Here is a 13,332-nt window from a genome sequence, read left to right as displayed (position 1 = left end):
ATTCAGCATGGTACGACGGATTTTTGTTTGTTGCAAGAGCATGAGCTGTCGCAGTAAATGAGTTCAAAGTTGAAATCGCTAAAGTGTGCCGATTTCTTTTTCGTATAAAGCTCTATGCCCTTACCGCATGGTTATCATATATGATATGCAAAGAACAACTTCTGCTAGTATAACAGAACTAAAATGAAAGAAAATCGTCATAATAACCCTGAATCGATGTCCTCTCTTGCAATGAAGAACATAACGACCTTAGCACTGGAAATAAATTGAGCGATTTTTCATTTTAATTCACCTCAGATGACTTGATACAGCAAGTCACACAATGTACAAAAAGTTTGTAAACAAACAAAGTATTTTCGCAACTTATACACCTGCCCACATACAAAAAGTATCAGGGTATTTATTTACTGTTAATTAGCTTACTGCAATGCTGTGATCGAGAAATACATTCGGGTAGTCCTGTGAGGCAAGCATTAATTGCTGTATCATATATGATACAACATGCAGTTCTGCATTGTTTTGTGGAGGAAGCAGAAATTTGTTTTCTCGTAAAAGAACAAATTTGGTGGCACAATTTTGTGTCGAATTACTTTTATGGGCTATACTCTTTCTTAGCACCATTATTGGTGCAGAATAGGTAAGCAAATGAAAATGCTAGCCGTGTTTATAATGAAGTAGCGTGGAGCCTGCCACATTCCAAGAGCCAATAACAGCAGCACCAAATAACTCTAGAGGAAGAAGAGAAAAAAAGATTTCTGCTGGCGTCAAATTTCTGAAGACTATGCAAAGCAAAAATTAACATAAAGCTAAGGTGTACAAATCATCCGGCCTAGATATTGACGCTATCAGTTAGTCACTCAAGGATGATGTCACCAAATTTTAATGAAGCTTGCACCAGCTGGAGCTGTGAGAAATACACTCCATTTCTTAAAGCTATGTGTCAAGCTTTCTCAATGGTTCTGATATTTTCTGCAAGTTTTCTGCAAGCCAAATGTCTTCTTGCATTGCCACAAAATATACCCGTAACTGCATAAGTATGATGTATGATACACAACAACATTGATTAATAAAATAGCAAACAAGCATTTCTTTAGAAAAGTGAGGTTGGTTTAGGCCTATCTGGCCTAAACAAATATTTGTCAAATTTTTCCAGAAGAAAATAAAAATTCACACAGTAAGGGGTTAAAGGGCCACCTTTAAAATTCGATGAGCAGCAACAACAGCACATTTCGGAGTGGCGCTCACCTGTTTCATTCAGCATTGACACATGCTCCTTCTCGCGGTGGGTCTTCATGTCCAGGTGGCTCAGAAAGACCAGACAGCAGATGGGGCAGCGGCGTGCAGATGTACGCGCTAGGTGCTTGAACAGGTGGCAGTAAAAGTTCTGCACACCTATGCTGGCACAGTTGTTCGAGAACTTCACTATGTACACGCGAAGGCAGAAGCGGCACAGAAGCGCATTGGTTCCTACGTGATCCTGCGAAAAACAGCAGGAGCAATAATTTTGCACAGACAGTGATGCTGACCCAAGGCTTAATGTTGACGAAGGTTGCACGTTAAAGGACATGCAGCTCCCTACATGGTCTTGGCGAAATACTACCATGAAAGTTAAAGGGTCATTAAAGAGAAACACTAAATTAACTTAGGCCTGACAAAGTCACCACCCCCACACTCACGGACCTAGCAACCATAAAACCTGAAAAATAATGCAATTGAAGTAAAAAAATACTAAAATTGGGGAGAACAGTACTAAAAATTGTTTTATTAAGATTTTTTGACTGTTTATTAAAATATTATGTATTGGTTGCACATTGATTATACCATGGTTATACACTGGTTCTATGGAGTGGGTGACAGTGCTGTGGGTAGGTCCAAATATTCAAGCAGGTCGCGAAAAATCAGGCCTTTCAAAATTCCGTTGGCAACTGTATTTGTATCCTTTTAAAATTGGTTTTGCTTTAGACTGGATGCAAATTAAGAAATGTCATATTTATTGATGCCGCTACAAAGATTGTAAAGGAGCTCTAAACATTGGGCATTTACGATAAAATCGTAAAAGTATGCAATGATCAGCTTATCTAAACCCCACAGCAAGATGAAAGAGTCTCCCAGATTTCTCCAACCACCCCTTTCCCATGTCAGCCAGACTCATATTACACCTTCCCAAGCCCACTGCTACTATCAGGTGCTCAAGATAATTTCTTGATGCTTTAAATATTTACCTGCATCCTTGAACATTTGTTTCATTGCTATATATACATGAATAGCCTGTTTGCATCTCACACTGCTTGTGCCCGCAATTAAATTTGATTGTACCTGTAGCGCTTGCGTAAATTTTACTAATGTATGTGTACAACTTACATACCCACCCATTATGCAATGTCCATTTAATTAGAGGTCGTTAAGGTAATAAAAATTAAATGAAATGCCCGTGAATTTTCTGATCTCACGAATTCATCTACATGCCTTTATCTAATCCTGGTATTCTTTCAAAGCTCTATTTCTATTCCTTCGATGCAAGAATGTTAATTATTAATGAACAAAAAGAAGCCCAACTTTTTGTTATGAATTTCATGCTCTAACTGCAATGCCAATGTGAATGTGACGTCAGGAATTTTTCTGTACTTCTGCATACTTCAGCCACCTTCGTGCAGGCAAAAGCTTGCAAAAGCTGTAAGCTTGGGTCTCTGCATACTTTCAATGCAATGTTAATATTAATATAAGCATTAACTAGCTTAGTGCATATGCTGCCAAAATGATGTTGCAAGGAGCTGCTGAAAGATAATCAAGACGGCGTAGCCACTCATCTTTGTTTTTGTATTGTTTCCAGCTTACAGGTTGTCTGCTCAAGGTAAGACTTAATTGTATTAATATTTCTTTATCATACCCAAAAAGGAAAAAAAAAAAAAAAAAAAGGCACATAATGACAACAACTTCTGATCTAGGCACATCCCATAATGAGTTCTCATAAGCGTTGTGAACACATGTCACGAGGTGAACAATTTACCATGGAGTAATCGTGTCATACTGACCTCATGAAAATGGCTGACGACGTCATTGTGAAATGATGAACGAAAGCCACACAGCTGACATGAGTAGGGCATTTCTGATGGATTGTGATAGAGCTTCATGTGGTCGATGAGACTAGACACCAAGTCAAATTCTTGGCTACAAATCTTACACACTATGCCATCTGGCTTTAAATGAGCCTGCAAAGGAAGAGAACAGGGCACAGCATATTCAATGATGGCTTGGCGATGTTTAGTTCTACGCACATCATACATGGTTTCACAGCAGTCTGCAAAAACAGTTAACACTTTCTGGTTTTAATTTCCTATAAGAGGTGAAAAATTCATATTATGTGCATCTGAATGACAAAAGTCAGGGAAAAAATAAAGAAAAAAAAATTGCCAGCGAATTTCTGGCAATGAATCAAACATTTTTCTCATGAAATGCCAAGACACTGAATGTGTTGTAAACAGCATGTGGTTCCTCAGACTTCTTAATTCACCATCATAATGGTGTGAAATACGGCCATATATTATTTGAAAACAATTTCTTAAACACGCAAGGCAGGCTATATGCATTAGGCAGCAGGCTCCAAAGATAGATCACAGAGGCCTTATCTCAACGTGAGGCGACGCGTGGACATTTGTGAAATTTCTGGTTAGAGCCATATTTATCTGCGGCACAAAGTTGACAAATTATGTAATTCACATTGCTGCCACTAACATACCTGAAAAATGTTTTGCTGTTTGTTTTTCTCTATGTTGAATATCTCCTGCAAAACACTGATTCCTACAAGAATCATTGAACCAGAAAGGGTTAAACAATGGCTAAAAAACTGCAAAATCGATGGGAGGTAACGTCTCAACGCTGCATAAGGAGCACAAGCCTGGTTATAACGAGCACGCCCCGGGAGTGGCAAAAAACGATGTTCCACATCCGCCCACCATGGCTCTGAGTGGCGTTGGCTAATACTCTCGGGGCTAGATCTAGTAAACATTTACAGTAAAGGCTTGTTAATTCGAATTCCGTGGAGATGCTATGAAAATTCAAATTATACAAAATTTGAACTAATCGAAGTCGGAGAAAAAAAAGTTGGCGTAGCTTGCACTAGTGGTGCAAAGCTAAAGAAACAGCGGAGCTGATTGGCACCTTGCTGGTCCTGGCCTTACGTTATGCTTTTCCGGAATTTATTAATTATTGACCAATTATCGATTACCTATTTATTGGCTATCCTTTGGCTATCGCAAGGTATTGGCCACATATTTGGGCTAGGCTTAAACACCTTCGCTAGTTCACAGGGGTATGTGCCATTGCGCTTGGACCCTTTTTGCACTACCGCCAGGGTCGGCCCACAATTTCTGTTTCTGTACAGACTGTACAGACTTTTTCTGTACAGACTGACGGTCGGCTTAAACAGCTCTGCTGTTAAAAATTGCTCGGTTAAGGCGGGTACATATTCCCGACATAGCGTGAGCACACATACACACGTGACGCTACTTAAGCAAACGCACCTTAACTAGGCGCGTTTATAGTCCGCCATTTCTGGCGCGCAGGCGAGTGTCGCTTGCGGCCAGTCACGCGACACCGCTTGCGCTGCGCCAGCTGAATTGCCGTCCCCTCTATACCATCTATACCTCAACGCGCACGCCGTCGGCTACTTTCTTCGGAGCATGCCCAGTACAATCCCCAACCTGTGCGCAGCTTTGAATGGCTGTTTGCGACCGTCGGCGAAGCAGCGTGGACGCGTTTTAGAGCTCACACCAGCGTCGCCAACATGCTCCCGCGCGTTAGCACTCTCCCCATCCATGATGGCGCAGAGTTCGAATTATTGGTGGCGGCGTGGATTTCAGTGTGAATTAGCAGGATGGGTTACATGCTGCTGTCAATATATTGTTGGATGGACCGTGGCGAGTACTTCGAATTATCCAAAATTTTGAATAACAAGTTGTGAATTAATGAGCTTTTACTATACCCAAGTTAGTGGAAGGATTGATAGCCGTTGCCATAGCACAATTGCTAGTGCAACGCACGCATAATGTGGAGGTTGTGGGTTCAGCTTTCACTTGTGGCAAGTTATCTTTTCGTCCACTTTCATTTCCCTTTTCTTTATTGTTTTCTACATTTCAGTTTTAACCACAGCTAATTTCCTCAATGCTTTCTTTGGCTTAATTGTCTGCTGGCTTTATATGATCATATATATATATATAGTAGTAGCATATCAATTTGTGTTCAGGCGTGGCTCCATTACGACATAAAAAAAATGCTGGTGTTTGAACATGTTTTTTCTCTTTTCAGTGTACTCAGCACAGAGTACAACACCAGGCTAGGGTACCGTCAGTACATTTAACGTGACAGTGTTAAGGGCACCGTGTCGCAGAAAATCCAGTATCGTTGTTGGCACCATCGTAGTTTCTGTGAGCAAAATTTCCGTATACATTTAGGTATATGTACATGCCACGCCTTGCTATATGACATGCGGTATATGCAGGTTATATTGCCACACCAGTCTATCACTAAAGTTGCTCATACCTTGTCTTACATTCTTGACAAGTTATTCCTGGAATTTGAGAATGACAGCCCACAAACAAATGTCATGAAACAAAACACTGACAGCGCATGTCTTTTATGTTAAATCTTCTCAGACTGAAATATTAAAAATGCAAAACAATACCAGAAACCTGAAAATGATGCAATTTTCTTGGCGTGGCTGTGCACTACCTCCGGGATCAACCCATGCAAAAGGCCGCATTTCTACCAGAAAGCTCGCCTTTGTGCATAGCATTCGCCGCCAGCGTTTCCCGGTAAACATTACGGTTACATAAGCTACAGTTGCCGGGAAGCATGAGAAGCAGTCACAAATCTTTGAATGCTATCACGTTCCACTTTTAACAGCGAAGCTTAAGCGTCCTCCAAATGTTTTTATTCTCGGAGTACTCGCTTGCAAGGAAGAGAAGGACCCTGCAGTAACTTGATGAAAACCAGTCAGTACTGTGATTCCACATTCTGAATACATTGTGTAATGCAGCACATTTATGCTATCACAATTGGATGACTTTCTGAAAAAGAACTGGTTGTCTGCACTTATCCTATTTTTGTCCTTTGTGTTCACATTTTTCATGCAGTCTTGTTTGAACAAAGAGTATGAATGCAATGCATATGCTCTCAGCACACTGCTGACCGTGTGTGCCAATGAAGTGTGACCTCTGCATGAAGTGTTTAAGGCTAGGCAGTGCACATTACCTCTATGTTTAGGCTTTTAAAAAATTTGGTGCTTCAATTGCTAGCACACCCTTGCTGCTTTCAGCAAGGATACAGAAAGCAGCAAGGAATAACAAAACCAACACAGTTGCCTATTTTTATGGCAGCATGTCTTCAGCTGAAGTTCAGCTTACCATGTTGAACTTCTGTTAAGACAGTCTTCGATGGCACCTTTATGTTTGCACTAGAAGCTCTGATAAGACAAACAGATTTGTTTGATACCTTCGTGTTCATGTTACAGGAAGCCTTCAGTGCTTAACATGTGTTCCACCCGATTTAATGAGGCAGACGAGAGTTAGAGCAGAAGGTATGGCCAAAAATACTCACCGCTTCTGTATGGCACTGCATGCTGTAAGGGGTTTCAAATTCTTTGAAGCAGTATTTACAAATGGTGAGATCAGTGAGATCAGGGTTCCTCTGGCGGCTCCCTTCAATGTGGTTGGTGATGTGCTTTACAGTCTTAATGTTATTGGTGATTAACTTCTTGCAGATCGGGCACTGCCAAGAGGTTAGAAGCAACACGTTAGGCTCAAGGTATGATATGCAAGACTGGAAAATGGGCTGGAAACCAGGCATCAGAAGCAAAGCTAGGGATAACAACATGGCATTTTATGCAACATACAGGGTTTTTAAGCGTGATAATTTACTTCTGGGGACTCTTCCATTTTTTTTTTACAAGATACTTCAGCATGATGACTTGCAGAAATGCAATAGAGATTGTGTCACTGCACTCAATGACTATGTAACATAAAAGTAGCAGTCATGAGAGGTGAACCATTATTTTAGTCAAGTCTGCTTGCACTGGCTCTGTCAAGAAATGCCCATCAAAAGCAATATCTCTGCTAGTAACAAATATCAAACACAGCTCCCAAACAATTTATATTTAATCCCAGAGTGATAACCTTTCCTGCAAGAAGCGCTCCAAGACAGCTTTAGGATGCCCGGGTAAGCAAAGTTCACCCAATAAGATGGACATATTATTCAACATTCATGGTGTACTTTTAAGAGTGCAAAAAGTTATGTGCAGAAAAATAGACATGGACAAAACAAGTGTCACACTTATATTGTCACATTTATTTTGTGTTTTTGTTTTGCGAGCTTAAAAGAAACTCTGTCGTCCAGATTAAATGCAAAAATACACAACCACTTTTCATGTCTGTCGCTAGCACAAAACAAAAGCAGCAGAAAGTATAAACATGACATCAGTGAATATGCTCAGAGTATAAAAATAAGTGTACGCTATAGCTTTATAAACTGTGCAAGAGAATTTGTACTATTTTACACTGACAAATCATTTATGAAGTTCAAGTTTACTGATTGCAACCCGAAATAGAGCGCAATTTCTCATTTTTACTTAGTGCCCAGTGCGATTGCAAGCTATGATCAATGTCTGAGATTCAAAGTAATATACAACATTCTTCATACAATCTAAAGACATGACAAAAATCTGCAAACACTTCCTTAAGGCAGCATCTTCGGTTACAATCAGTCAGATTTTTTTTTTTTTTTTTAGCGCCCTCCAAGGGCTCAAATCGCCACAGGCACATCCGGAAGAGCTCTAAAGGCCTGCCTGTACACTTATTTAGCGTATTGGTGCTCGCATGTATTGGTGCATGCATGTATAATTAAATTAAGGAACACACTGTGTCCGGTGAAAGTGGCGCCTTTCCGCTCTTGGTATGTTTCACCGCAGTACCTTGAGCTGACGATAGTCGGCTTCTACCGGAAGTACGTTATTATTATCGAAATTCGAAAGCAGACTTTCATTTACTTAAACCTGTTTATTATACTTCATCAATAAATATACACAGTAACAGTAGGAAGAAGCACACTGATCCAAACACCCTACTTGATTGATGTCAGCTATTGGCCAATAGCAGCTGCATATGGGAATCTGCTATATTTCGAAATAAGCTTTCAGAAAAGAAAGTGTTTAGAGAGAGGTGACTTCGCGCTCTGCTTGCGAGCTTGACGCGCCGCACACGACTGCAAAACTTGGCTAAGATGTTCACAGCAGCATACGCTATCCGCAGACTATGTTTTTTCACCAAGCCTCTTCAGAGGTGGTTCAGGACCCGTTTAAATGCCCCAAATTTAAATCAGACTAGTTCCCCAGTGGCCAAATGAGAGCATTTCTACGTTTAAAATTTCTTGAATAGGGAAAGTAAAGCAATAATACCACAAAATGTTGGTCTCATATTTTATATTTTTTAATGGATAGCTGTCAACTCATTAGTTATGTCACAAAGCCCCAGCTCCTTGGGCACATAATTACATTATATTTCATTGTAACCAATTCAAATGCTGCATATATGCAGCATGGCTTCGGACTTGAAGCACGTGTACACACTGGAAATCGGAATCGGTGGTCATGTGGCACATAACAAACCAATGAGTCCGCCTGGTGCAGCGGTCAAGAGAATGAAGCATTTTAGAAGGGGAATCTGGCCAACTGCAACAGTGTGCATGGGTGGCGTAGTAGCATCACGGTTTGGCGAGAAGAAAATGCAGTTTTTGTTGCAGCATGACAGATCACGCAGCAGGCGTGTTCCAATCATTTACATGCTCTTCAATGGGTGCAACCTCTTCTATTGGTGGGATGCACAAAATTGCAATATGATCGCATATTTTATAAATTTTCTCAGATTTCAAATGTCAGGAAACATAAGTGCCGGACATAATAGCAGCAGTATTGCTTAGTACTACTCAAATAACATGCCGCGCTGCCCCTGAAATGAGCTACCAACAGTATCCCTGAGCAGATGACGTCGGTCAGCCCTACGAATTCACTCGCATGCATGCGGTGCGAGTTCGTGTGTGGTGCGTAGGTGACCCTGGGAAGCAAAGCTCGGATTAGTTGGTGCGCAATGTGCTCCGATGAGCTAACTGTCGTGGTTTTCTTAACCATTGCAGGCTTCCTATCTCTCTTGTTCTTGCTGGCATACGCATTGTGCCGGCAGCGCCAACTTCTGAGACATGCGCGCGTGTTTTTTGCATTGCCACAAAGGCGAGCACTGTCAGTCGGTGCCATTTGAGGATGGGGTGGAGATGTGCCCTGTTAAACTGCAGCAGTGGCTACACATACTGCAAGGAAAGGTTCCTAGTGACTCAGTATGGTTGCAAGTGTGGGCTATTGCAATCCCGAGAAAAGATAGAGAGCGACATAGAGAGAAGGCGGTATTACAGTGAACTAGGGGGTGAAGTCCTTCTAGATAAACCGAAACGGCCTGTTTTGTTGCCAGACGCCGTCACGTCAATATTTCTGCACTGTCCCAGCTACTTGTCTTCCATTTGCAAAAAGAAGAAAGCCAACTGAACGAGATGTGAAGTACGTGAAGCATGCTGAAACGGAGACTTCGGTGGGTCAAGATATAAGGATGCACGCTGCTTGTGGCGGTGAGCAAGATGAGATGGGGCAGCTTGCTGCCCCCCCCCCCCCCCCCCCCGTTTGCCACGAGTCCGCGAATGGGTGCTCAAAATTGGGGAAAGTATGCGTTGGTATCAGCAACAAGCGCATCCATTCGTACATAGAAACGGCTAGTGGCGGATGATCCCAGATGACCTTGAGCTGGCGAGCCTCTTCGGCAACCGTGCCACACGCGTCCTTCCGTTCTGCATGAGTGGACTTGAACTACAGAGGGCACGTCGGTGCCGTGGCCTCCACTATGACTTTATTGGGACGTCGGAGCAAGCGGTGTTTCACCTTCTGAAAAATTCTTGCTCTGTGGTCAAGAACCATACTGTTACCGTGCTTCCAAAAGCCGAGATAATGGGTAGCGGCGGTAAGAACAACACATTGCATTCTCAGAGAACTGCCATCACGGGGCCAGACTTATGTCGAATATGATGAGGCAACGAATGTGTGCTTATACAGTCTACTTCCGTTAATTCAATCCCGACGAGACCGACAAAACTGGTCGAGTTATCCAGCGGGTGGAATTAAACAAAAGGCAGAAAAAACGTCGACACATGCCATTGATTCACTTGGCAGTATTTGCCTTTAAAGTTAGCTTTGGCACAATACATTGTTGTGCGGTGAAGCATACCAAGCAAGGAAAGGTGCCACTGTTACGGGACATTGAACATGTTCCTTAATTTACACACACACACGCACAGTCTCTGGTCACAGTACGACCATCGAAGTGCCTAATAAGTAAATGGCAGACCTTCAGAGTTTTAGAAAGACCCCTGCTCTATTCGTTAGCTTTAAACGACCCCGCAACTACCTGAGTTTTTCAAGCGAATCTTGTATACACTAGCCTGCGCCGGCGATGCAACGCTAAAATGGGAGATCGCCCGTGAAAGGGCGCGTCGTCGACTGGCCGATCCTACGGTGCGAACCGCTGAAGCAGTGGCACTCCGCCAACGTCGAGCAGATCACCTGACCTTCCCTTGGTCACGGTCATGGAGGAAGGAAAGAGCTGAGGAGAGGCCCTACCCCCTCCATGCGCTAGGAGAAAAGTGTGGAGGAAGTGATGTGGTCATGGTGACGTAGCCCATGGTATTTTTCTTTATTTTCCCACTATTTTTGCGCTGTAGCGGCCATGTTGTCGTGGCACAATGGTGGCTTTGTTATGGTCCGTGCGCTCACATGTGTTGCATCGTAGGTTTTGTACCGTGGCAAAGGCATCGTGTGGGCAGGTTTGCATTAGTCTCTGTGTTTTGTTCCGCTGTTTTATCTGGACCGTGCTCTCCTGGATGTTGCTGTGGCCAGGTGGGACTGAAGGAACTCAAACGCGTGGGATGAATGCGCAAGCAACGCTGTAAGCAATGTACCGCGCCACGGCAATGGCCACAGACTAAGGAATATCTGCGGGAAATTTTGCCCTCTTTGGTGGAATCGCACTAACGTGCCATTGTAGACCGAAACCACTGTGTTTCAGAATCTGTACAATGAACGCCTTGCAGGTCAGTGACAGTCGTGCAGTATTCCTGCTTTTGACAGCGGGTGATAATAAGTAAAGATGATAACGTAGAACATTGTGCAAGAATGCATAATTCTGGCTTTAGAACTTTGTGTTGAGTAACAACTTGCTTTCGTACATATTAAAACACATGTTGCTTAACTGTTACTTGTTTCTCGCAGTACACCCAAGCAGCCCGGTTGCGTGCAGCGCGCCGTGGTTTTGCGAGAAATGTAAACAAGAGAGGAGAATCTGCCATGACAAGATGGCGTCACTTTGCTTCACAAAGAGTGACGTCAGGGCCGCTCCTCAGTTTTTTTCCTTCCTCCATGGTCACGGTCAAGTTACTCACAAGAAATATAACCGTCAAACAAAAGGTGCACCCAGGACAAGCTTCGCTTACCCCCATTTTCCGGTAGGAAAGCGCCGTCGAATTTTTTCATCTTACCTTCCTTTTCGCTAGCTTTCTCAAAACGCAGATGGTTCTTTTCCCCCGCTGCTCGATGCACGGCGCGTGAGCGCATGTGTAATTAAGGAATGCGTACTAGGCCCCATTAACGGCCTCATATACGAGATAGGCATGGCGGGCAAAACGAGGGCTAAAATCACCACAGAAACATCAGAAACAGCTCTGAATGGCTGCCAGTATGCGTATTAGGCATCTAGGTGGTCGTACTGTGACAGGAGATGGCGCGTGCATGCCTGTGTAATTAAGAAACGTGTACGAGGTCCAGTGACAGTGGCCCCTTTTCATTCAAGGTATGCTAAACACAGTTCTATTGCGGCGAAGCTGGCCATCAAGTTCGATTTATTTGGTGAAGGCCAATTTTGAGATCAAAATAACGGAAGTTTCGGCTCACAGAAATGTATGGGTGCCGGCCGGGACCTTTGGTTGGGATCAAATTAACCGAAATATTTCATTACCAGAGTCGAATTAACGGAAGTCTACTGTATTTTTTGTATTTTATCTCATGTAAAAACAAAGAATTGAATTGAAGGAGAAAAAATGGCTGACCTGACGGCATATGCCCAATCTTTTAGCTATGTGGTTATGGTGTGGCTTATTACCACTGCACTCGGTTAACTAATATGCATGCCAGTGGTTTGTAATGCCACGTGACTACCACAGCCGATTTCTGTGATGTAACAGGGAGGCCTGCTTCAAGCATAAAGCCATGCTGCACTCGGCACGCATTTTTAACTGATTGCATTAAAAGATTACATAATCCATGATTTGTTGCATGTTCGAGCAATTGAGGTTTCATACCATGACAGAGCCTGTAAAAGCAGAAAAACCGAGACACAAAATTTTTATGTGAGCGTTCTTGTAAGGGCTAATGTTTTCTCTTAACGGTGAATATCAAATCTAACACATTGGAGACATATACCTTGTATAAAGTATGGTAAACGTTTTTAACTGCACTAACCCACATGGACAGAGACGAGGCAGACAGACGTGCACACTACTTGTCTGCCTCGTCTTTGTCCATGTGGCTTAGCGCAGTTAAAGTTTACCATGCATGTCAACCAACTAGCCCGACTTGGAGCTCTACTATGTATAAAGTAAGCTAGTCAAATGGAAGCCTCAAGCTTCAGATGTTACTTTACAGTAGACTGCCTTTAAGGTGCACTTATCCTCTTAATGAATCCTCTGATACTACCGATGGTTCAAGCACCATTGTCTTTGTTCAGTTTCCCATAGATTGAGTGCACATCTATTGAGTGCACATCTGCTAAGCTGAACTTCTGGTAGAAGAAACAGATTTGTAAAATCCTTTTGTTCATCTCAAAGGAAGTCTACTGTATTATTATTATTATGGGGCTAGAATGTTGAAAAGAAAGCCTCTCATATCTGCATAGACTGAGCCTGCAACATTATTCTCTCTTGGAGTGTGCATCATTTCTGCGTATGCACCAAGTCATCGTGACACTCATGTCCCATCCTCCACTCATGCCTGGCAGAGTACAGCCATTTGGCTCGCTGCAATGGGCCTTACAAACCTTGAAACAAAAGTCGCCTCTTGTTTCTACAAGCTGGTTGTCTGCGGGGCAAGGCTTCTTTCTCGCATAATAGTACTCATCCAAAATGACACAGTTTTGAGCACCCGTCTTCTCGCCCTTGTTGACAGTCTCCTCCCCAGGTTCTGCAGAACACAAACGA

At 42.8% G+C, this 13,332-nt stretch overlaps 1 protein-coding gene across 1 annotated transcript in view; it reads right to left on the bottom strand.

Annotated features, from left to right (window-relative positions):
* The window catches only part of LOC119456797 (uncharacterized), an 83,363-nt gene that overhangs the window by 19,462 nt on the left and 50,569 nt on the right, over positions 1 to 13,332 (bottom strand). Inside the window, 4 exon segments of the mRNA XM_049669079.1 lie at positions 1,246 to 1,477; positions 3,033 to 3,209; positions 6,595 to 6,765; positions 13,173 to 13,315. Of these exon segments, the coding sequence (XP_049525036.1) occupies positions 1,246 to 1,477; positions 3,033 to 3,209; positions 6,595 to 6,765; positions 13,173 to 13,315 (723 nt within the window).

The sequence above is a fragment of the Dermacentor silvarum genome, chromosome 6 (genome assembly GCF_013339745.2).
Source record: "Dermacentor silvarum isolate Dsil-2018 chromosome 6, BIME_Dsil_1.4, whole genome shotgun sequence".
In the NCBI taxonomy this organism is placed as follows: Eukaryota; Metazoa; Arthropoda; class Arachnida; order Ixodida; family Ixodidae; genus Dermacentor; species Dermacentor silvarum.
Note: the sequence above shows the minus strand (reverse complement) of the source record. Positions and strands in the feature narration are given on the sequence as shown.